The sequence below is a fragment of the Falco naumanni genome, chromosome 5 (assembly GCF_017639655.2).
Source record: "Falco naumanni isolate bFalNau1 chromosome 5, bFalNau1.pat, whole genome shotgun sequence".
Lineage (NCBI taxonomy): Eukaryota > Metazoa > Chordata > Aves > Falconiformes > Falconidae > Falco > Falco naumanni.
This window is the reverse complement of record NC_054058.1, coordinates 66,279,259-66,303,096: the sequence shown is the minus strand read 5'-3', so window position 1 is coordinate 66,303,096 and position 23,838 is coordinate 66,279,259. Positions and strand designations below refer to the sequence as shown.

The following is a 23,838-nucleotide window of genomic DNA, read 5'->3' as shown; positions in this document are numbered from 1 at the left end:
TTACATGGGAATCTTTCCCCCACTGCTGACAGTCCACACAGCTGTTACCTTCCAACCAACTCCCAAAACTTGGGCATCATGATAACACACAGATGTCCTAAGCTCAAGCTGTAAGAACAGGAAGAATACATGAGCTCTGAGGGAGCGGACAAAGCCCAGGAGCAGCGAGTGCTTTGGGCAATGAGAGCAGGCAGAGGAGAATGCTGCGGGGAAGGGTAACAGGGCACAAGGGTCAGCACCCGCACGCGCATAGCTCATAAACATTATGCTGCTGCTTCTGCTGCTTGCTAATTCTCTCTCCTGCACTAGGGGCAGGTTTCAATAATTCAAAATCCAGAAAATCAATGATTTTGTGTGTGTGTGTGTGAGCATTTGATATCATTATTTGTACACTTTGCTCATAGGCTTAGCTGCACTTTCTGGCTGTTTTGCACACCTCTGGGGGCAAGAAGTAGATACAACCATCCGTAAGCAGCTAGTAGGATGGGGTGGCTATGTACCCCTCACTGGTGGAGCAGAAATAGCCAGAAGGTGACAGTGGACAAAGCTTAAAGTTCTTGTTACATGAAGGAAGGTGTGAAAGTGCACAGAACCAAGTATGGGGTTCACCTCAATACACCCAAACATATCACAACCACAGGTCCAGCTATGCTGCTAGGACAGTTTGTGTGACATATCCAGTGCTAAACCTCTGGATTTGGGGTGGGAAACTTTTGTTTGAATGTAGGAACCCTGTGTGACGAGGTGCATGTATCTGTTTGAAAATGAGATGAGTTGTTCTCGTAACTCCATCAAGAACAGCTCCACCATCCCTAGCATGGGTGCCTAGATAGCGCATTTGAATCCAGAGTGCCATGTTAGCCAGCAAAAGTTATCTGAGATGAAGTTTGCCTCTGCTGGGGGGGAGCTTTTTTCAATCTGAGCCTCCTGCCTTCTGACAGCACTACATCCAACTTGCAGAATAACATCCTGAAGGGTCTAATTTTTTAGCTTTACTCAATATGCTTCAGTAATGAGCATTTCTTGCAGGCTGTATTAGATTGCTTGTGCTAACCCAGGAGAATAAAGGAGTAGAGATTATTTTCTGTACGCTACAAAGGAATTAAACCTTGCAACAATCATGGGAAATCTCCCTGAAGAGTCAACAAGCTTTCCTTTTCTCTCTTCTAAACCCCAAAAATTCTGTCCTGAAGAATCAAAATTATATCCCTTTATTATACATTTTGAGGAGTACAGACAGTTAGACTGTCCATTTGCTGTCCAGAAGTTGCCTTTTCTCTTGAGCAAATAAACAACAGTTAATTATGCATAAATGGGGGTTTTGGGGGGGGGGTTGTTTTTTGTGGGTTTTTTCATCCAGAAGGGAAGGGGGGAAAACAGACTTTTTATCCCTGTTTGTAAGCCTGTGAAAAACCCTTGCATACAATCTGTCAGAGTCACACCTGGATCCAGAGCTGCCTGCATTAATTATCGACTTTTCTATGTGTTACTGCTAACATATGGCATTTAATTACTCCCTCCAAATTGACAAAGTTGTGCCATTTAGAATTTCAAAATTATTTTTTCAAGTTTTCACTAATAAAATAAATAACAATAAATTATAAGATCACTCAGCTACCCACTCCTCTTTTTTTCTTTCTTTTAAAATAGGGATTTTTCTCATTTTCCTTGAAGTGGTGATGCTTTGGTCCATTTAAGAGCAAACTGTCCACAGGATATGTGCCTGAAAGTACTGACTGTATTAAAATGTTGATTCAAGACAAAGTTAAGTATTTGCTAAATTGTAGCATGTTAAAGGCCACAGACACCTTAGAGTCAAGCATGTATTTATGTGCTTCTTCGCATTAGCGTGCAGGAACCCCTTGTACTTGAAAATGGGAGGATATCCTTAAATGGACCATTACTGTGAGTGATTAACAGTCAAGATGAATCTAGCAATAGCGGAGCCTTCTTGAAACCATGCTTTTCTGGCAGGTAATCCTTAACAAAACTTTGCAGATAGGTTAAAATAACCACCTATTGATACAAAAGTGGTCAGACTGGATCTAACGGGTGATCAAACCAGGACATGCTAAAAAATTCACCATTTGAAAATCTTTCAGTGATGTTACATTTCTCAACAGTAAAAGCCTTTTCAGAATCCTTCTGGGTAGGCAAATTAATTAGATCTGAAGGCAAGTCTTTCCCCATCAACTCTAGCTGATAAAAGCTTGGTGGAAGAAATTAAGCTTTACTTTATCTGCACGAGCAGAAGGATGGTTCAGAGTTGGTTACATAGATCTATTGGCCAGCCAGAAGAAAACAGATCTTCAGGTTGCTAATGAAGTCCGAAACCTGCACAGGTGCCCAGGCACTTAGTCAAACATGCAGAGGGTGCCTCTTCCACACCCATCTCCCAGTTTACAGGAGGAGGGCTTGGCCTTTTTTGCGAAGGGATACGTTTCTGAAGTGATGCAAACACCTAAAGACAGGAACAGTCATGGAGCAGGAGGAGCATTTGATCCTGGTACTCCTGGGCTTGGATGCTCAGTCAAACCTTTTTGCAAGGGACTAAAGATGGGGAGGGGACATCTTACCACACAGCAAATAGTATTCTTTGAAAACCTCTGTAAGGTGTATGAGGGGATCTCTCCTTCCTTCCTGTAGACCTTGAAAAGGTCTCCCAAGCCTTCACAAACATGTGCAAGCTCAGATGAATTGTAGTGAGTGTTCAACCTCTCCTACATATTTTCCAAATCTGGAAATTTTGACCAAGAAGATTTCTTTAACCTCTTTGAAACTTGAGAAACACCACTTTATCTATAAAATGTAGTGGGATCCTCCCACTACTCAGAAGCCAAAAGGTCTCAAGCTTTCCTCAAAAGCTCTAACACCATGGATCATAAAACCCAAGATGCCTCGGCATGCCTTCTTTCTTTTCCCCTTTGAATTTACCAGTCTGGTTGAAGAGGTACAGTTTACAATTCGCTGTTGGCACAGATAATACACGTCCTCAGATGGAGAGTCTGCAGCATATGGGAAAACACGTGCCAAACAGGCCTCTGCCTCCCCCATGCTGCTGTTCTTTCTCTTTTTGGCTCTCCAAGCTGCTTGCAAACTCTCACCTCCTCCATGGATCCCATGCCTACACACTATTTTTCCGAAGAGTTGTACCACTGTTACCAGCATCATGGTTTAGCTCGACTTCTGTTTCCCCAGTCATTAAAAAATAAAGAGTTCCCACACACAGAACATGCCTACCAGAAGTACCTATACCCTCCAGAGTCAAAATTTAAAAACATATTTAATTTGACAATTGCAACCTCTGATCTGTCAATGTGTTTTCCCCAAAATATAAAGAAAGGCAAGAAAAAAAGAAGGGGTGGGGGGTGTGGGGGGAAGCCAATCCGTCATGACTTTCATGCTAGGAATAGGTGCAAGAAAATAGGAGAGTGTTCCCATAGTGCAGCCAAGAGCACCATGCAGCCTAAGGGCAGCAGCGAGGAGTTAACCTACCTTGCTTTCCAAGCAGGTGCCACTTGCAGAGCAAGACGGAATTTGCACAATTCCCCACAGTGCTTTGCCAGTACATTCAATTTTTAGGAAGAAAAACTTCAGGTAACGAACGAGTAACTCATTGGGAGACAATTTTTGCCTGTTGCCTCTTATTTTGCTAACTTGCCAAGAACTTGAGGTGAAATTTGTCTTTGAAAGAAGATAGCCTAGAGGCTATACTTAGTTCAGAGGGCCCAGGCAGGTGTCCTAAGGGAAAACTGTGCCTGCTGCAAGCACAATAAATCCAAGGGAGTGGGCTTTGGATGCCAGCAACAAAGTTCTCCTTGACCACAGTGGGGCCTGAAAAGTTTGGTCCTTCTGCCCATGCAGGTGCCTTGGCCTCTCTTCTGAGCATTCAGAGACAGCACAAAATCACGGCTAAAACTCAGCCCAAGAGAGAGAATGCTTACAAATGGCTGATGGCTCAAGTTTCCTGTGCTAGTGGCCAGTTTTGTTTTGAACGTTGCCATAATAGGAAACCTAAGTTTTAATTTCCTTCCAAACTTTATAATCCTTGGAGAAGCCTGAAAATGGGATGCACTACAATTAGCTAAAAAGCAGCCTTAAAAAAGCCTCGCGGAGAGATTTAGAGCCCAATCATAATTTACATTTGCAGGTATGTAGATCTCTAAGTGCACGGCTTCTGCCCTGATTACTAATTAATGAGGTGCAAAGATGCCTGTTGGAGGAACCAGCTCTGATTATGTGGGTCTTATGGGAAAATGAAGCTCTTGCAATCTAAGAAGGCAGATGATATCTTTAACATATATTTAAAAAAATTACAGGAACAAATCAAGGGGCAAAATATACACATGTATATATTTTTAAAGAATCACACACAGCCAGGTTGTGCTACCATCCGATTATCTTATTTCCTTGAATATACAAACCTGGCATGTTTAATAGATTTAGCATGCCATCTATTTTGCATGTCATATACATCCACTTAGGCAGTACCCTAGTATTCTGAATGGATATTACTGTTTTTATAGCATTCAGTTTACAATCACTGAGAGGAGCAAGTATACAGAGAGCTGCGAGGTAGGTTTCCCAGTTCAGAACCGAGCATACGATTAAAACCTAAATTTGGCTCAGATCCAGAACAGCATCATTCTATAAAAAGGAAGAGTAGGCAAATGTCTAAGGCACATCAGCTGCTAACACAGTTTGTTAGCAGAGATTTTTGATTTGTTTTGTTTCTTTTTTATTTTCTCCATTAAAATTCCATCTTATCAATATCAGGTGCTTCCACATCATCTTGCTGCTAGGAGTTGACAAGGGAAAGATGTACACAGCAAGGTAGGCTGTGACACACAGCAGTTGCAAGGCAGGTTGTTTTTCAGAACATTTCCTTCCTTCTTTAAAGCAGAGGAGAAGTAGGAGTTCAGAGCAGGTCAACATCTTCCCCAGCATGTCAGGTTGTAAGGAAACTACCTCATATAATTTTCACCACACAAGAAATAAAGCATAAACTCTCACAATGTTGTGTTTTCTTTAGTTTAAAGGGAGTCACACTTAAGTAAAAATAAATTAAACACATACCATTTGACTTTTCACTGTCTGCGGGTTTCATCTGAATAGGATGATGCATCTAAAGACAAAAATGAAAAAGAGTAAGGCAGGTTGGATAGTCATAAGAAATCAAGAATCATGTGTTTTTAATGAAGGCCTAAAAAGTTACACAATTAATATTAAATATGTTGAAATTATATAAATCCAAAATATCACTATATTACTATATTATAAACTTTTAAGAAAAAATAAGATGGTAAAAGAGCATTTCATAACCCGGAAGATTAAAAAAAAATAGATCATGTGGCCCACAGGATTCATATAAAACTTTGATTTGTTGTATCTAGTTTCAGAAGACCTCTAAAGTTACAGCCCCCATTAATTTATGGCATGCTTGGTTTCTGTTTTACCAACCTCTTTTCCTTGAGCTCAACCACTGCCAAGACTGAGATGGAATTTTCAAGTAATTTAAGAGCTAGCAAGCATTTCAAACATACTCAGAGAAGTCGAGTTTGACAAATGAACTTTGCTTGTAATTAAAAAAAAACATGTGATGATTCTTTCAGGACTGAAGAGGAAGAGAACCGTGCTTGCTATAATAGTTTCCCATAACTGTTTAGTATCTCATTTATTTTATTATTTTTTTTAAAGAATACATTATATATTCATTCATAAAGCTTCCATCACAGCATGGCACAATTCTGGCTTCCATAAAAACTCCTAATACTTTTTCCTATTCGTCTGTGAGTGGTGCTCTTACTGGAACCAACGCCAACCCCGGTGCGCAGCACGCTACGCTGAACATCGCACCGCATCCTTCCTTGGCATGTGTGGTACAGTGCATCCTCAGCTTTCTTTACTAAATGATATTCCCCTCACACTGAACTGTTAACTGATAACTCCAACCGATTATTACGAGCAGTGTTTTCTGTTGTTTCAGGAATAGCAACACCATAACAGCTGAGCTTCCCCTGATCAGAGTGTGGGGCTTTTCCACTGGACGTTGGTTATAGCTACCTGTGTTGTTCACTGCCATGGATTCGGCGAAATTGTGTTACAGCTTCTCAAAAAGCCTTCAGAAATGATCTCACATTGAGTTTCAATGTGGGAGACATTTAAGCTTGCAAAAAACCCCCCACTTTTATCTTCTTTCATTGGGCTCTGCAGAACTGCCAGCATTTGACTGCACAAACCTTCCGGCAGCAGCAGGGCCCCTGCCTTTTCTCCCCACAGCAATTCCTCATCATTTCACGTGAGCAGGTAAAAAAATCTATGCTCTTTCTGCTTTTGTATCATTTTTCAGTGCAGCAGAGCTCAGTATGGCCTGAAAATGTCAGAAGCAATTCCATTTTTTTCTGTAAAAGACTATTATGGCAAACTTTGGGAAACAAAAACAGCTGAGCAGGAGAGAACATCCAGGCACTCATATCAAATGTGCTTTCAAAAGAGCACAGAAAACCAAATCTGCATTGCTTTTGGTGGAGCCACTTAACCTCCAGGGACATGGTTGCTAGATTCTTTAGAAAATACAAAATATTGCTGTGAATGTGTCCATAAGATTTACTCCAACCCCAGAATGCTCCCTGGCCCTGCAAATCAATGTATTCCCTGTACCGCCTGCAGAACTCCCTGCTGTGCCCAAAGGAAAAGGCAAAGCCACAAGGCAGATGTAGTCACCAGGATCCATAAATTTCCTTCGATTTTAATAATTGTGTTCTCTTTGAATAATTTTTTTTTTCCCAAATGGACTTTAATAGCCCAGCACTTGTCTGCCACCACTCTTATTCGATCTAATTTATAGAAAAAGGGAACTTCTATTGTACTCTAACTAGTGCTTAACGTTTATCCTGGCATCAACAAAACGCTGGGCACTCCAGGAGTTTTTAAATTCATGGGAATGTGATGCTGCATTTCCACTCAGCAAACAAAAAGCGAAAGAAGAAAAAAGGTGTAACTTGCTCCATAAGCCCATTGCAGGTATCGACGTCTCTGAAGAGCAATGAAGTAGTGAGAAAATAGAGGAAAGAAAATTAAGCCTTGTAAATTTGGGAATAGGCAGGTTATAGAAAAAAACACCAATCCAAATGCAGACCTTTCATAGACAGAGAATCTATCACTCTCACTTATATATAACACTCATTTATATGCCTTTAAATGGAGATATTTTGAATAAAGGCAATTCTATCAGTGTTAAAAACCTTGCACTTTGCAAACTGCCTGAACCAGAGAAGCCAACTTTAGACCAAATTGATGTGAACAAGTCATTTTTGTAGCCCCGTGGTCACAACATAAAGATCAGCGTTACCTGACAGTTACCACATCATAAACCATCCTCTTCTGTCACACATAATTACCCCAAGTTCATTAAGTCAGTAATCTGTTATGTACACAAAGTGTGAGGCAAGAATTAACAAGACGCTTCCACTGGGTTTTGACTCGGTTTCAAAGGTTCCTGCTAAAAACTCGTGGTCCAAACTCTCTTCGTACCAGCAAGCCAAAGTCAGGAGCAACGCTGTTGTGCTTAACAAAATTATATTGGCGAAAAATTAATAAAAGATTCAGATCAGGTCTGGGGAATGTAAACTGCAGAATACCCACGGTAAAATGGATGCGATACACAAACATGGCTTCATTGAAGAGGAAGGTGGAAAAATACGTGACTGACAGTTTCCTAACATGAGAGGGCTCATGCTGAAGCTTGTTTAACCCTGACCATCACCAATTGATACGTTAACAACCTTTAACACTAGATTCAATAAAACATGCCATTTATAACCTGAAATGGGTTTTACAGAGTCACTGGTTCGCATCTCATTATTAAACTCATTGCTGACCTCTAGAGACAACTGCCGTGACAATACATATTATAAGCTCTCTACCCATAAAATATTTAAAAGTAGGTGTAAAAAAGAAAAGAAAAGAAAAGAAAAGAAAAGAAAAGAAAAGAAAAGAAAAGAAAAGAAAAGAAAAGAAAAGAAAAGAAAAGAAAAGAAAAGAAAAGAAAAGAAAAGAAAAGAAAAGAAAAGAAAAGAAAAGAAAAGAAAAGAAAAGAAAAGAAAAGAAAAGAAAAGAAAAGAAAAGAAAAGAAAAGAAAAGAAAAGAAAAGAAAAGAAAAGAAAAGAAAAGAAAAGAAAAGAAAAGAATGAATCTCAAAGAAATGTGCAGTGAATAAGAAAATTAAAGGGGCAGAGACAAAGGCTAAATAGGTACTCTCCTTTCACTCTACGATGAGCAAAAGAGAAAATAATCTGTGCGTTTTATATCTTGCTTGTATAACTGCAGGCTATAAAATAATAAAATAGCTGTGCTTTCTGAGGCCCTCCAAAAGATTATAGATGATATAAACCTGTTTCAAATTAGATGCCACTCACTAGAATCATGTCATCTACTGAAATGAAGGATTTCATGTCTTATCAGAAAGCTGTTATTGTAGCTATACATCACAAAGCCATACACTTATGGATCTCAAGGTAAGCGATTTCTCAGTATGTCATGTCACACAGAAAGAACATGAAACATTTTCTTCTGGGCTTGAAGAAAGCTTTGCCTATGAAAATACAGTATTTATGAATGCACAGTTGCAATTAATAAATAGGCAACAGTAAGAAAAATAACTGCAGAAAGTAATTTATAGGCATTACCATCACCCTGTGCTCAGACCGTATAGTGAAAGAGAGCCAGGCAGCTCGCAGGCGAGTTCCTTGAGTGTGGGCAGGTTCCCCTGGCAAGCACCATGCACGGGGACAGCAAAATCAGGCTGCAGAACGGGCTGGAAGGAGCAACTGCTCCTTGGCAGGATTTTAGAGAGCTCTGCCGAATACAGTTGAGCAGCCAGCAACGGCACGACCTACCTTTCCTATAGGCGCTCACTAGCCATAGGTCTCAAAACACGCCATGCCAACGTTTTACAACCCAGAGCAGAGAAACGCCTCCCACCCGAGGTTGTGCAGGGTCTTGCGGCAGTGCCGGCAAGGCGGGGGCTGCACCTGCCGCTGGCACTGTCACAGAGGCCACACACAGCCCAAGGCCAAGCACATCCCTGCTCCGCCTTGGGCACATCCCAAGCAAGGCTGCTGATGTGGTCCACGGGAATGAAATATGGGAAAGAAGCAGCTGTCAAACATGCAGCCCTGAGAAACCCCCTGAAGTCAATGAGGACCTGGCCGTTGGCCACCTCAAGGGTGGCAGCAGGACCCAGCCATGGCCTAGAATTACAGGTGACCAGTTACATCTTTCTTCCCCCTCTTTTTCCTGAGTACATCACACTGTATGCAAATACAACTTCATTAAAGAAAAAAACACACCAGAGCAACCCCAAAACCTCTCAAACACATGTGTCCTCTCCAGCTTTAGAGCCTCAAAGTCATCGTTTCGACAATAATAATGCTACCTATTTACATTCTTGTCAAAGCCATGTGACATCTGCATGGGAGAAAACAAGCCGGCTAAGAGTCTATTTCTGGCAAAAATATTGCAAGGAAATTAGATTAACCTGGGTGGAATTCTATCTGGGAATTTGGAGTCTGTCGTGGTGATTAAGTCATCATTTCTGTCAGATTACTCTAATCGGCTGTCAAATACGATTCCACAACCCCATCTGTAACTTGGCATCCTCGTTATTCAGTTGATGTTACCTTCTGTATACAAAACAAACACCAAACAAGGAGGTGTGTGCAGCCTAGCATTTAGCAGAGTCATTAGCTGTGATTACTATTGTGTGCTTGCACATTGCATGAGGTGATCAGCTTACGGCTTGTTTTATTTAGTCAGGGAATGCTTCAAATCAGGCGTAATCTTAAGCCCGGCGTGGTGGAGGTGAGTGGGGAAGAACCACCTCCAGGCATGGCCGAGCATGGGACCAGCATGCTCCGAGTCACCACTGCTTACCAGCAACTGCCTAAACCTCATTGCAGAGCTGTCAGTAGATTTGGAGAAAAGGCTTTTGGGCACCTGCTTTCCACCTGTTTTCTGAGGCGAATGGACACTCAGATGTTCTAAGTTGGCTACAGATGCCCTGTGAGCAGCGAATTCTGTTGTTTAATACATATGTGAGCCTCTCTTACAGAGGACTTCGTTGATTAGAAAGCAGGAAATGCCTTTCAGTGAAGGTGAGGGAGCTGATGGGCTCAATTCACTGCAGCTGTGATGAGTCTGCGAAATTTGGGTGCCCTCAGAACCTCTGAAACTCTGGACATGTAATTAATGACAAAAAAATCATTATTTTATGGCTCATCGTGAAAACACCTTCATACCCGAGTACTACATCTATTAGCAGCTTTTATTCTCTGTTCTTGCCACTGCAGATTGCACGTGCCTTGCTCCCGTCACTCCTTGTGCCTTCAGGAAAGGGGACTGCTTGTCAAGAAGGGACCCCAAATGCATGTAAACCAGCCCATGCCTTCACCCAGCTCAGTGTGTCAGCAAAAGACCATCTCCTAAAAGTCAAGCACAGTGTGACTTTACATCATGGGAGCTCAGGGAATGTGTGTGGAGGACGTTATCCACGACTCCTCCCTCCATACTGTTCCTCTCATCATCTTTCTACAACCCTTTAAAGCCAGCTGCAGATTTCTAGGGCTCTTATCCCTCTTCAGACCTGTGCCTTGCCTTTCCTCTCCTCCCTGTCATCTGCCATGGCTGTAAGTTTCGAGCCATTGCCCCAGCTCAGTTTGTCACCCTCACAGACGGCATTGTGGGGAAACACAACACAGACTGGAGTTACACCTTCCCCCAAGCAAAGGGCAAATCTGAAGAACTTTGGGTTATTCAGGCAACATCCAAACCAAACAAACTGCAGTAGGATTAAATGATGACAGCTTACACGTATCTTGTCATTTCTAGCTCTTTGGGACTTGCTTCTTGCTAGCATACATCATTGTTGAAGCCAACGGGGACTTCTTTCACATTTTTTACATTTCAGAATTGTAAAATGGCAGGAGGGAACAGGGAAGAGAGAAGAAGAGATGTCAGACCTTAAAAAGAACCATAACATTCTTCCTGTGGGAAGGATTATAAAACCATAAACCTTTTGGAACCAATAAGAAAACCAAAGAGGAAGCAAATACTAAGGAGCAGCAGGGACAGGCTAAGGGCATGGGAGAAGAAGAAAAGCAGCTAAAGAGGCACAAGTGTGAAAAACAGTGGGGAAAATTCACGTTCTTTGCCTAAGTCTGGTCTGGGAATGAATTTAAAGCTTTCTCCAAGCTCCTGATCCAATCAATTCGTGAGCGCAGCTTAATTAGACCAGAAGTCCAAGGAAAAGAAGAACCCAAATCTCTACCTGCCAGCTTCCTGAACACCTTCACTGAGTCTGGAAGATAGGAAGGAATGTACTGACCTACCAAAAGACCGGGGGAAGAAGAGAAAATGGTCCATAAGCACTGGAGAAATTAAATGATTGTCAGTGTCTTCAGAAATCGTAATTTTTCTGGATTATTATGTGCAGACACATCTACACACACACACCAGCCCCTCATTTCAGCTTTTAGCTCCCAAGTTTTTCAGTAGGATCCTTTTGGAAGAGCTCTTGAACATATTTCTCACATCACTTCAATGCCAACTGGTTTTGTTTTTGCAAACCCTTGTGACTCACAAGTAATAGAAGTTTCCCTGAAGTGAAAGAGGTGTATTTTCCTATTGAAGAGAACTGTTTAGAATGACTTCTCTAGGGTCAAACTAACTTGAATTACACAGTCAATATCTGGCTACAGCTTTGGGGAACTTCTCCAGGAACTGGGGACAGTCTCTGAGGCTAAATAAATACTAGTGAATAAAAGAGGCAAGGGACCACTCTCTGGCTCTTAAGAGTAGTGTGGCACTGCTAGCATTTACACAGGTGTACTTCTCCTTCCTCTCCAAACAGGATGCCCTGGTCCATACTCCCCAGTGGGAACAGTGTCTGGCCCACGTTATTCCCCCAAATACGCCCACACACCAGGCAGGAAAGTGCTAACTGGCACCGAGACCAACGCCATCGTCCTGCTTGCTTCACTGGCACCAGCAAAGCTTTGGATTCTCAGTATTGGTTTAAGTAATTTACCTTAGCTTATTCACAGGTAAAAGGAGGACAGATGTGCATCCATCACCTAGACTCACAAATAAATGCAAAGCAGTAGCTGTAACTGCCTGAGAGATGGCATAGCCAGAAGTTTGTTTACTGTCATCCTTTCCTAAATCCCAATTTAAGGGATTTAAACTGTATTAGGTATTCATACAATTTTTGTAGTAGAAGAATGTGGTCTGTTACTTGGGCTCTTCGATTACTGACAGACATATATATATATATTTATGCATGCATATTTTGGAGAGACAGTGAGATGGAGAGAGGGAAGGAGAAAGGGAGAGAAGCAGGAGAAAATGAATATTGCTGGTGGGTGCCAAATATAGTTCATGCAGTAATGCACAACATCATTATTTTCTATTTAGAGCACAGAAACAAGCATATAGCTTGCTTAAAACAAGTTGTTTCTTTTACTGGAGAACACTAAAACTGCTGAAATTCAATGACTTTTGGAAGCTTTCCAACTCAGTCATTTGCAATCCACTACACTTCGAGTTTTAAATTCAAGTTAAATTGAACATTAGCTTGAGAGACTAAAAACAATGCTGCGCTTTGAAATTATAATAATAATACTATTCTAGCAATCCCTTCCCCAGTCACCCCCGCATCCTGCTGCCCCTCCCGTACATTTACTAATTAGGCTGTAACGTTCAGTCTCCTTTAAAAGTTGTACCCTTATATAGAAATGAAAAAGTCAGCGGTTTTAGAAGTGACAACTTCACCTCCTAATGTCCAAATAACTACTGTTGCTCTGGTAGAAGTTATACTCCATTTATTTAATTCCTTCATTTCTTAACACCCACACAAATGGCAACAACTCCAGTACACTTGCGAGCCAAACGGAGTGGAGATAAGGAAGGGGAGGTACGACCAAACTTTCTCTCTTCAAAATTACATGGAAACCAAAGTGATTAACTATCTTTTCATCAAACAAATGAGCCTTTACAGAACCTATTCAATCCTAAAAATAGACATTAAGTGGGATTCTATATCTGGTTGGGAATAATGCCTTGGGGATATTTTGTATCATCCATGCTTAAAAAGCAAACCCATTAGACACATGAAGAAAACATCAGATATTATTTTAACAGCAAGAGTTATCCATCTCATCCGCAGCAGCAATAACATTTGTTGACATTTTGCCAATTGAAGTTTGCATTCCAATGAGGTTTGGGTTTTGGTGGGGTTTGGTGGGTCCATCCCCCGTTCCGTGTCCATCCCCGTCCCCCCCCCCCCGTCCCCCCCTTTGCATTAAAATGGTAAGGCACAGAAAGATAACAAAAGTCTCTCTGTGACGTTAATTGACTGGGTTTGAACACCCATTCGAGGTAATTGTGAGGAGCAAAAATTACTGCCCATGTTCCGGAGTGGAGGAGGCAGCGCAGGGCAGCGGTGGTTTGCCCAGCAGCACGCAGGGAGGCACTGCTGGCGCAGAATGCCCACCCGAAGGGAGGCAGCCGAGCCGCCTGGGCTGCAGCAGCGCCTGAGCGCCTCATGGTCTAATTGATTTCTCCTTCTACCACCACGGCAAGGTGCTTACCACTGCACGCTCTTTTTTAGCAGAAAGGAGACAACGAGGGGAAAAAGGCACAGAGGCTACATGTGATGCATCTGGAATGACTCCACAACCAAAGCCAAGTCTCTCAAGCCAAAATCTCCTAGTTTCATCACCAGGTGTAGGTAAGGCACTAATAGGTGGGTGTAGTGCACACAAGCAGTCTTTTTTTACACTATTACTTGCTAGATAACCTGCTGAAGAGGTCATGTAAGAACCTGAAGCAGTGATCCAGGATAGCTGGAGGAACCAAATGCCAGCCAAGTGGTTGTGGGTTTGGGATCTCAGTTAGTTACTAACACAGCCTCATGCTGCATTGGGTGGATTCGCCCAAGGTGACCTAAGATGCCAGGACTTGATTCCCAGCATGACACAATCCTTACAGCCAACGTCCCACTGGACATGACTCAAGTGTTCTGAAGCCGTACTTTCTTCCATCTCCTTAGTTGGGCGTTTGTTTCCAGAAGTCAACAGGAGATTGAGACTTAACAAGGAGTCCTTTTCCTTCAAATCTAAGAGCACCACCCCTCTCCATCGCCCCCCACCCCCTTAACTGGGAAACAGAGCCAGAACACAGCCAAAACATGCTACCTATTATCTCATCTTCTATGAGAAGTCTTTCTACTTCCCATGGGAATGAACCAGAGGTCCCTTTAAGACCCCAGCAGGTGAAGGCAGCAAAGCAGAGGTTTGTGCTTACTTTAGTGGTCTGCAGAGGCTTATTTCACCTTTTTTCTCCTAGCAAAGTCAAATCCCCTGCTCTAGGAAGCATGGATGACTGAAGGCACATTAAGGGAAGTTTGCCCTTCTCATTTATGACTGCAGAATCTACGAAGCCTCAAGACGATGTTCCCATCTTAAAAAAAACCCTCCCCTTTTGCCAAATGGAAACATTCAAGTAGCTCTGGCTGTAGGCACCATTTTAAGGTGCCAACGTTTCAGCATGGTCCACAAGAAACCTCTCCCTTTCTACAAAAATCCCTGATTCCGCATCAACATCCAGGATGATTTTTAGAAACTTCCGAAGGAAATGAAGCAGCCCTCTTCCCCCATCTTCTCCTCCCCCCGAAACACAGTCCCAAACAAGTCTAACCTAAATTCTTTTTTAGGCTGCCAATGACCATGAAGAAATTTAGTTTAAATGAAACGTTTTTAAAAACATGCAGTGGCTTTTGTAATGCTAAACCCAAACTTGTCCGTGACTGAGGGCATGGCTACCATGATATTACATGCTTGTTTTACAGCAGTTTTATTTTAAGACTTACGTTGTTCAGTGTTTGCATGTACTGCCTTCTCTGTGAGCTATGCTCTGGGAAAACACTGTGTGATTATGCTCAGCAATACCCTCTACCTTTGCCAAGCTGAAATTCAGGGAATAACCCTTTAAATGGAATGACTAGTGACAGCAGCATTTCAGAAAGGCAAGAAAGCCTAGTCAGGGTCTCCTCTGTTTCTTTCACAATGTTATCTCATCTACGCTTATCTTTTCCATTTTTTGCTTTCATTCAATAAAAGAGAAACCAGCCTCAACCACTCCCTAAGTTTCACATCACAGATTTTTCTCTTCATTTACTAAGCAGATCTTCTGCCTGACTCTTTCTGCAGCACGGAAGGTCACCTTGATCCAACAATGCACTTGGTCTCCTCTACTGACGGAAAGTAGAGTCTATCATTTTGTACAAGACTCAAATTCTAGGCTGTGGGACTTTTACTTAAAGCTTTTTTAAAGTTCTTGTTGGAAAGCTTTTATATTTGCATTACAATGTACCAGCAAGAACATCTTACAGCTAAAAAGTGTGATTGAGGTAAGTCTAAAATAAGGCCAAAAAGCATCAAAACTATAACTTCTATTGAAATTCTACCTTTTCAATTAGAGCAAAGGGTACAATTTATAGAAACAGTTGGCAGCGATGATGGGGGGCTGCTGCTGTTTTTACTTAGCAGAGGTGCAGAGCAGTTCTGAGTCCAGAATACAGAATTCCCACCTCTCCAGCAGTCAGGCAGGCAGGCAGGTTCTTCCCTGTTACCAAACACAGACTAATCCAGACTCCTTCAAAGGTCAGATACGAGCCCCAAACTACTTGTCAACACGCACGCCTCTTTAAATATTACAGGGAATAGCCAAAGCGTTCAGGTAGAAAAGGAGTTTTGAATGAAGATGTCAAAAATCTGACTCTCCTGACTGAGATCAGCTGGGGTAAGTAGTACAGTTTTATTGTCTAACCAGCAGAGCCATAATATTTTATGCCAAATGAGGATATGGCTCATAAATTCTATTTAAGCTCTCCACGAGCTGAAGTTACAGGAATTTTCCACAACTATCCAGTATCAGCATCCAAATAAAAGCTCTCAGTGTTATGCCAATACTCTGCAGTGGTGAAATAATCTGGCTGTGTAGAGAGAATGAAAAAAGATAGCTTGGTATTTGATCCATCGATGAAAACAGAACGATACTGCAGCCACACACACTGTCCACGTGAAAATACGAACGTCTACTTGTGGTTACATACAAACAACAGCAAGAATCACATTAAGGAACCATATAATTTTTAACCACCTTTTGCATGAACTCAGGCTCATTAATTTTTTAGCATCTCTGTAGCTAATGTACTATGCCGGTGCTTTCTTCAGGAGAAGGAAAGTACTTTTTTTATTCATACTAAACATGCAGTACACATTTATAATGCTAATCTTAAGGAATTCTAATGTATTTAAATATTTCCCTCAATAGGTGCTTGGGAAGTTAAACAAACAGTAAAATAAATGGACAACATTAGCAGAAACATGTATTTTTGAAGAATGAGTCAGTTCCAGCTGGCTGTGGTATCTGCGCTGAGCTGTGATTAAGCTTTTGCTAGTGAAAAAGGGACAGTTTCAGGAACAGTAAGGCCAAAATCAACCCGCCTCCACCCATCTGCAAAGCCCTGAACTAGCATCTGACCCCAAATATGAACCTTATGCATTCTCCTAGAGGCTGGGCCCCTCAATTCTCTTGAAAAAAACACCAATGTGCTTTGTTTAGTGACTATAAATGCCAGTACGTGAAAAGCCGTCTTCTCTTCCCTATTCTTCCTATTGCTGTTCTGCTCAATTAATTAGAAGTTTTCTCGGTGTTGAGCCCCATGAGTTACATCTTTATGCACGACTTGCCTAAAGGTCAAAGAAATCTCTTTGCAGAGATGGCTTCGGGTGGAACAGCTGGAGGCCACAGGCTATCAGAAAGGTCCTCTGATAAAACCAGCTGAGCTAAAAGCTCTGACATCATTCATCCTACCTGCTCCAAAGGTAGCATTTGGAGCTACTGGGAAGCCTTGAACTCCCGGTTTCATGGCATATGACATTTTTTCTGAGCAGGTCTAAGGCAGCCTGAGGGCTGTTGCAGCTTTGGTGAAACTTACAGAGGGCAATGAAAGCACAGGGGAAGATGGCATGGGTGCAAGAAAAGACATTTTCAGCAAGTCACACCCTATATTTTTGACTCTCATGTCAACAGGGAGGAAGAGAAATGCCACACGTGAGAGGTGTTAGCTATCAGGCCACTTTTAAACTGTGATAAATCCATGTCAATCTTTGCAAAATGAACAGGGTCACAAGAAGCAAGGGCCATGCCTGCCTAAGCAGCCCTCGGAGCCCTCCAGACACGACCATATAAGCACAGCATTTAAACCTGCTGTAGCTCTCACCGGCATCTTTCTTTTTAGTTAATCATATATTTTTGTACAAATAGGAGGATTCTATATTCACACAAGCATAGCAATTCTTTCACTTCTTAGCAATCACAGAAATGAGAGATGAAAAAAAAACAGTAGCTCATCTTGAATGACTTAATGCCAATACAGGATTACTGCCTATCATGTATTTCCTAATTCTTTCCTACCCCAAATGCCTGTAAGGATTGCAATTTAACTGTTTCTTTTAGAAGATTATTCTTATTGGACAGATACTGTTTTTCCTGATACTTGATGTAAGTTTTATTTCATCTCTTACGATGGTAAATCCTCACTTCTCTGTACAATCAAAATAATTCCCATTTGTCACTGGCATTTGGGCAGTACTTGGCCCTGGAGGAAATAAAGGCACCGTCTACAGCCATGCTGCTGGGAATGCTTGGTGAGGAACTCCCACAACAGCTTTTCTCCTCCCAGCATTCCTTGCAATATTTGAAATGAACATACTGTACAACACAGCACATTTTCCTCTAAGGTATTGGCATGAATTGGCCACAAAATAATACTAGATCCTGTCTGGCAGATGCTTGCTTGAGTGATGGTCTAGAACACAAAGTGACTTCAATCATCTAAGCCTTTCCAGTTGAATGGCAATTTGAAGGTATCACGTACCTTGCCTCTCTACATGAGGCTGTAATCCCACTGAGAGATCCTGGCAGTGGTAAAAAGCACCGGAGTGTTTGGGGTTTTTTCACAGTGGAATTACAAGGTTCACTTATGGAGCTACCTGACTTTCAGTTCATAGAATCATGGAATCACAGAGTGGTTTGGGTTGGAAGGGACCTTAAATATCATCTAGATCCAACACCCTGCCATGAGCAGTGATGCCTTCCACCAGACCAGGTTGCTCATAGTTCTTAGTTTAAAACTAATCTTATCCTCTGAGTAGCGTCTTATTTTCCACAATCTTATTTTCTTCAAGCCAAAATCCTATGTTCTCTATTTTAAAATCAATGGTAAGGCTCTATTCATACTTTCTTTAAGATCATTACAGACTTCTAATTATTCCTTTCAGACATGAGCTGCTTGCTTGCTTTTTCTGTTCCCCACCCCCCCACCCTGTCATGTGTTTCTCTATTAGAAGAGAAAATTTCCACTTGCCGCAACTCGTAATGGTTGTAAGTGGGACTGTGTGAGTATCCCTAGAATCAATTACAGAGGTAATGTATTAATGAGATTCCCTGATAGATTGCAAATTCCATTTGTAAAGAAGCAAAGTTGCTTATTCTAACCCCTGCTTACATATCTCCCCCGCCCCCTGTGACAGGAGATAGCCCATCTCTGAGTTACAATAGGGCGAGAGTGGGGATTGACTGCAGACTGCTTTAATGCCACTCTTAATGACAACTTGTGAAGATTAGGAAGTTGTCAGAATCAGATATCAGCAAAAGCTCCAGCTTGCTTTGTGAAGTCAGTCTGAATTAATTAATGGGTAGCTTTCCTTTGATATCGCTTTGATATTTGGCTGCAGCTGGATAAAAATCAACCACAAAGGAAGCTACATTTTGTTTACCACTGCTTAAGACTCTGTTTAGTTCAATGGTGTTGGTTTTTTTTTTCTTTTGCAGCTTTTTTAACTTCCCTGGCACAAGGCAATAGAGATAGGCTTGCGCTAATAAATGGAGTTATGGTGGTGTGTTTTTCAGTGACTGCATCTCTCCACTCCTGGAGACACTCAGGCTACATTCTGGGAGCAAAGCCATTATTGATTTCATTAAAGCCGTGAGTGAAAAGATGGACTGTTCCAAAAGTAAGACAAACATTACCCTTGCCCACTCTGGTACTGCTTTTCCCATTAAAAGGTATTTAACGCTTTAATGGTATTTTCTGTTTCAGAGGGTGCTGTTCACGTGCTCCAGACACTGACAGCCTGAAACAAGCTCTGCAACCAGGGGTCTTCCTTCATTCTTCAGGGTGGGCATACACAGCCCATTTTAGTGTCTCTAGAGGTTTTGGATGTTTACTACCACAATGGGATGAACATGTCTGTATCCCAGAGAGATGCTGCGCACCCAAATGAATCCTTGAGCACCTCTAGCAGCCCCAGCGACCCTGCTGGCAAGAGGAGAAGGGATGGCTCTGCACACCACAGGGGAAGAGCAGACAAATAAGTGTCTCTTCCAACTAAGCTGATAAAGATGAGAATTTCTTCTGGAGAACAAGCAAAAAAAATCAATTATCTCTCTGGGTCTGCAAAGAGTATTTTTAATTAGGCAGCATATTAATTACCCAAAGTGTGTTATTAGAGCAGGAGACTCAATCAAGCCACCCAGTTTCACTGGTTTTCCGGGACATATTATGGGGTTTCTAATGATCACAAAGACGACAGAAGCTACGTTTTATCTCACCATGTATGTTGTCACATACAACGGCACAGTGCATCTCAGCAGCGTGGTTCATTACCCGACTGAGATGGGAGAAAGCTAGCTAGGGATGCCTCAGCTTCCTGCACCACCATGGGAGTGCAAACACTGAACGAGACAACATCGCATCCCTTCGACAGCGATGCACAGAGCCACAGACCACACAGCAGAGGTATTTGAAAGAAGCTGCACAGCTCACAGGGTTGGACACAATGGCAGAAGGATGCTGAACAAACAATCTCTTTGTTATAAACATGCCAAGAAGCCCAGGCTCTTTAGTCATAACATAACTCAGATCCATGGGCGCCGAACATTGCTATCGAAGCAGGTAAATGGCATTCAAGGGCATCTCTAATGATGTTACTTCCTGATGCCTGAAACATTGTTTACGATTTGCCTTTCTAATTTCACTATTGTAGGAGTAGTCAGACAGCTAAGGAAGGCTCCCTGAACTAGTTTTTCATTACGAAGACAATTTTAATAGCTTGTGTCATGGTGCTAATGAGGCTGACTGAAGCACCTGTACTTTCTGTTCTGGATAACAGAAAACAGCTAACACCAGCAGGAGGATAAATAGCTGTTTAAGAGAGTGCCTGGGCTATTACCCTTAGCTAAGCATCCCCCCTAAATCTTGGTGAGCTTTGCAATACTCTAGAGTACTCCAGTGAAGGCCTCTCAATTTTGTTCAGTTTTCCATTCTGAAGTGCACAGCAAAAGGTTCTCCAGTCAGTGATTTTTGGGTGCCCAGCTTGGAAGTGATATTCTGTGAACAGATCCTCCAGGCTTGCTGAGCAAGATGTTCTAAGTTGGAGTTTAAATTCTGGAGGCATTTTGCAAAGTGATGACCTGAACTGTCCGCAGTTAGGTAAAGCCATGCCACATACCAGAACAGTTTGACCTTTTGGGGATGGGCTTCAAATCAGGGCATTTTTCAGAGGCTGAGCAGGTATTACGTGTTACTTAGTTTCCATCCCAATATTATTATACTTCAAAGGTGTGCAAAACACATCCTGAACTACACCAAAAGGGGTGGTGGTGGCGGGGGGGGTGGGTGGAAGCTAGCATGCACCTAACTGCATTTGCAGCTGGGCTAATGTGCTATCGCTTGTCAGCAGATCTGCTACACCAGGGAAAAACAACAGTCTGATAAAATATCTAGGATCTGAAAGAGCTCACTGGTGCCGGTATCCTGTGCAGCTCTGCACCTTCCTGACATACCCCAGGGATTCGGCTGGGCATCACCCCCCACCCTGAGCAAGGCAGATGGAGGTTTAGCCTCCTTCTGCCAGTGAGTCAGGTCAATGGATCTTCCTGCACTTCCCTATTCTTGGAGAGTATCTCCCAAACATTTGAAGCTTTTCCAAATAATAAAAATACTTACTAGAGCATGGACTTCTATCCAGATTTCACAATTCTTGAGTCACTACCCTCAGTACAAGGCAACCAAGTGCTTTTACTTACTTTCTCCCAACCCCAAGAGAGTTTCGTATTTTCATACACAGCAGAACAGCTTCAAGAGGAGGAATGGTGACCTCCAATCTCAACTAAACCCAGCGGTGAAGGCTCTGTTAGGTCAATTCAAGTTAAATCCTTACAACAAACAAGCCAGAGAGGGTATGAACTGCGTTCTCCTGCATGCCAAAAAGCTATCCTAATGATCAGGCTGCAGGGGAAGGTGAATCTGCCCTGCATCTTTCACTGAGAGAAAGAGACAACACAATTCTAAATTAAATGGTTTGCTCAATTAAGAGAAATCATTGTCACTTAGTTAATACTCCCCTCTCCCTCTGCCTGCATAACACCCATCGCTCTGCCATTAAGCTGCGAGTTCAGCTACTTCCAGGGATTTCACTGGGCTCCTAAGTCACTTTTTACTGCTTTACAAATTCAGGGCTAGTAATCCATTCTGTGTTTCACAGTAATGGTGGATATGAGCCCAATCTTTCCGCTAAGGAACCTGAATTTAGGGCAAATATTGATTTTTAAGTGGCAATGTCGGTTCAACTTTTTTTAAGGGCCAGAGGTGGAAGTGGTACATTTGCATAATAAAAAAATAACTTCTAAGCTGGACAAAATGTATCATTAAGTGGTTCAATATGCATAATATTTTAAAGGAAGAAATGGGCCAGATTCACTTTCTCAACATCATTCAATGTCTTATAGCTCAGTTCCTAGGAATAGGCACTCCTTGGGAATTCTCCACTTTCCCAGCTGGTTATGTTCATCATTCAAACATTTCTAAACTTCTTGGATCCTTCATTAAACAGCATTTGGCCATGCTATATGGGTACTGAATTAGTTTAATTTGTCATCATAAATCAATCACTCCAATCCCTTAACTAACTTAATTGCTCTTTGAATGCCCTTTGTTTTGTCAAAATCTCTCGAAATCACTGATATCTCATATTCAGGCTATTATTCAAGTCATATTGGATGATTACCTTTTTATTACAGGTAATTTTTACATAATATTCATACGGTACTGACAACTCATAAAGCCTAAAGCAGAGGAGAGAACTGGATATTAAAACGCTCCTCCAGAAAGGAGCGTGCCAGGATATTCATTAGAAATGAGGTCACGATGTAAAGTGAAAATCAGAAATATATTTGGTTTTTTCCTTCTTGTTGGAAAAACGGTATTTTATCAGAAAGTGAACATGGACTCACAGTAAGTCAGATTATTCTGAAGGTTAAATAACCTGCTAAACCGATTCAGCACATGGCCGAGATTTCCCTCCCACGTTACAACCCCTTAAGCCCCGTGCCCCCAGACGGGCCATGGCGCTGCCTTGCCGATACCTCTGATACCGACCCTGTGGCATGTAGCAAGACCAAGTGTCTTTCACACTCAATGCCAATCCTGAGTCGGTCTGGGGGGGTGAGGGCAAGTCCCCAAGTGGACTGGCATCGTGCTGACGATTGTCCGCCTGGGGTAGGGAAGAATGAGCCCTACCATGAACAGGCATCAAAAGAGAAGAATGATGCAAGTTCCTCTTTAAAAATCAGTTTTGCAAATTGTACACCACTAAATGGACCCTGAGGTTTCCTTACAGCCAGCGCAGAACATTTAGGGAAAAGTTCCCCCTAAGACAGTCCTGTTTCCCTACCATGTAAGCGGCATTTAATAAAACCAGTAGTGATTCTTATAATGTAAAAACTGAAAAATCTTTCCCTCGACAACACGTGGCAAAATGTAGAAGCCATTAATATTTTACAAGACAATTAGATCCTACAAACTCCACCTTGGTGTTAAAATTTTAAGAGCTTTCTCAAAACTGTATTCCTCCATTGTTAAACCCTTAATTAAATTCATACGGCTCATGTCCTATTTTCATGCCAGAACTCCAATACAGAGGGTTTACTGCTACGTGGAATATATATATATATCCCACTTGAAATAAGAACCACGTAAACTATTAGTTTGTTAAAAGCATAGGAGTAAATCAGAGTGGGCTGTAAATTATTTTCTGAGATAACCTTAGCTATGAGGCTATATGCAAAAATATACATAGAGGCAACAAATAACTGTTGCCATGTCAGATGAATCTAACTTATAATACAGAACAGACTCCAAAGAGTTTTAGGTGTAGATTTTACAAATGGATTCCCATCGATTCTTGACTTCAAATAGCTTCTGCAGGAGATTAAAGGTGTATTTCTTCAACTATTGGGCTCCAAGAATCCACCCAGCTTATAGTGCTCTTACCTACTTGGACTTAACTCTGGCCAGGAAGTCCTACCAGACTCACTACTTAGCAAAACAAAGCCCATCTGGGTTTTAAAGTAATGCATGTTAAATGACAACAAACAAAAAATGCCAGTGCCACAAAGGCAGCCAAAGCGGTCCCTGCACACAGCTCTTCAAAGTTTGCCCTCTATACAGAAGCCAATTTTCGCTAAGCAGCAAACTAGAGCATGGGGGGACTAAGATTATTACATCTAACTGAAGGTACAGAATAAATTTATATGGGTGGAATTTATTGGATTTTTTTGTTTAGGGAATAGAAGTTAAACACCTCTAACAAAGCCATAAGATTCTTAATGAAGATGAGACTAGTTAAGGCCTCAGTTCTACATCTCATCCCA

General features: G+C 41.9%; 1 protein-coding gene across 11 annotated transcripts in view; it reads right to left on the bottom strand.

Moving 5' to 3' along the window:
- CELF2 (CUGBP Elav-like family member 2) overlaps window positions 1-23,838 on the bottom strand; it is a 376,931-nt gene that overhangs the window by 71,837 nt on the left and 281,256 nt on the right. For all 11 annotated transcript variants that reach the window (XM_040595111.1, XM_040595113.1, XM_040595115.1 and 8 more), the window contains one exon: window positions 5,077-5,125. In XM_040595111.1, coding sequence (XP_040451045.1) covers window positions 5,077-5,125 — 49 coding nt within the window. The remainder of the gene's footprint in view (window positions 1-5,076; window positions 5,126-23,838) is intronic.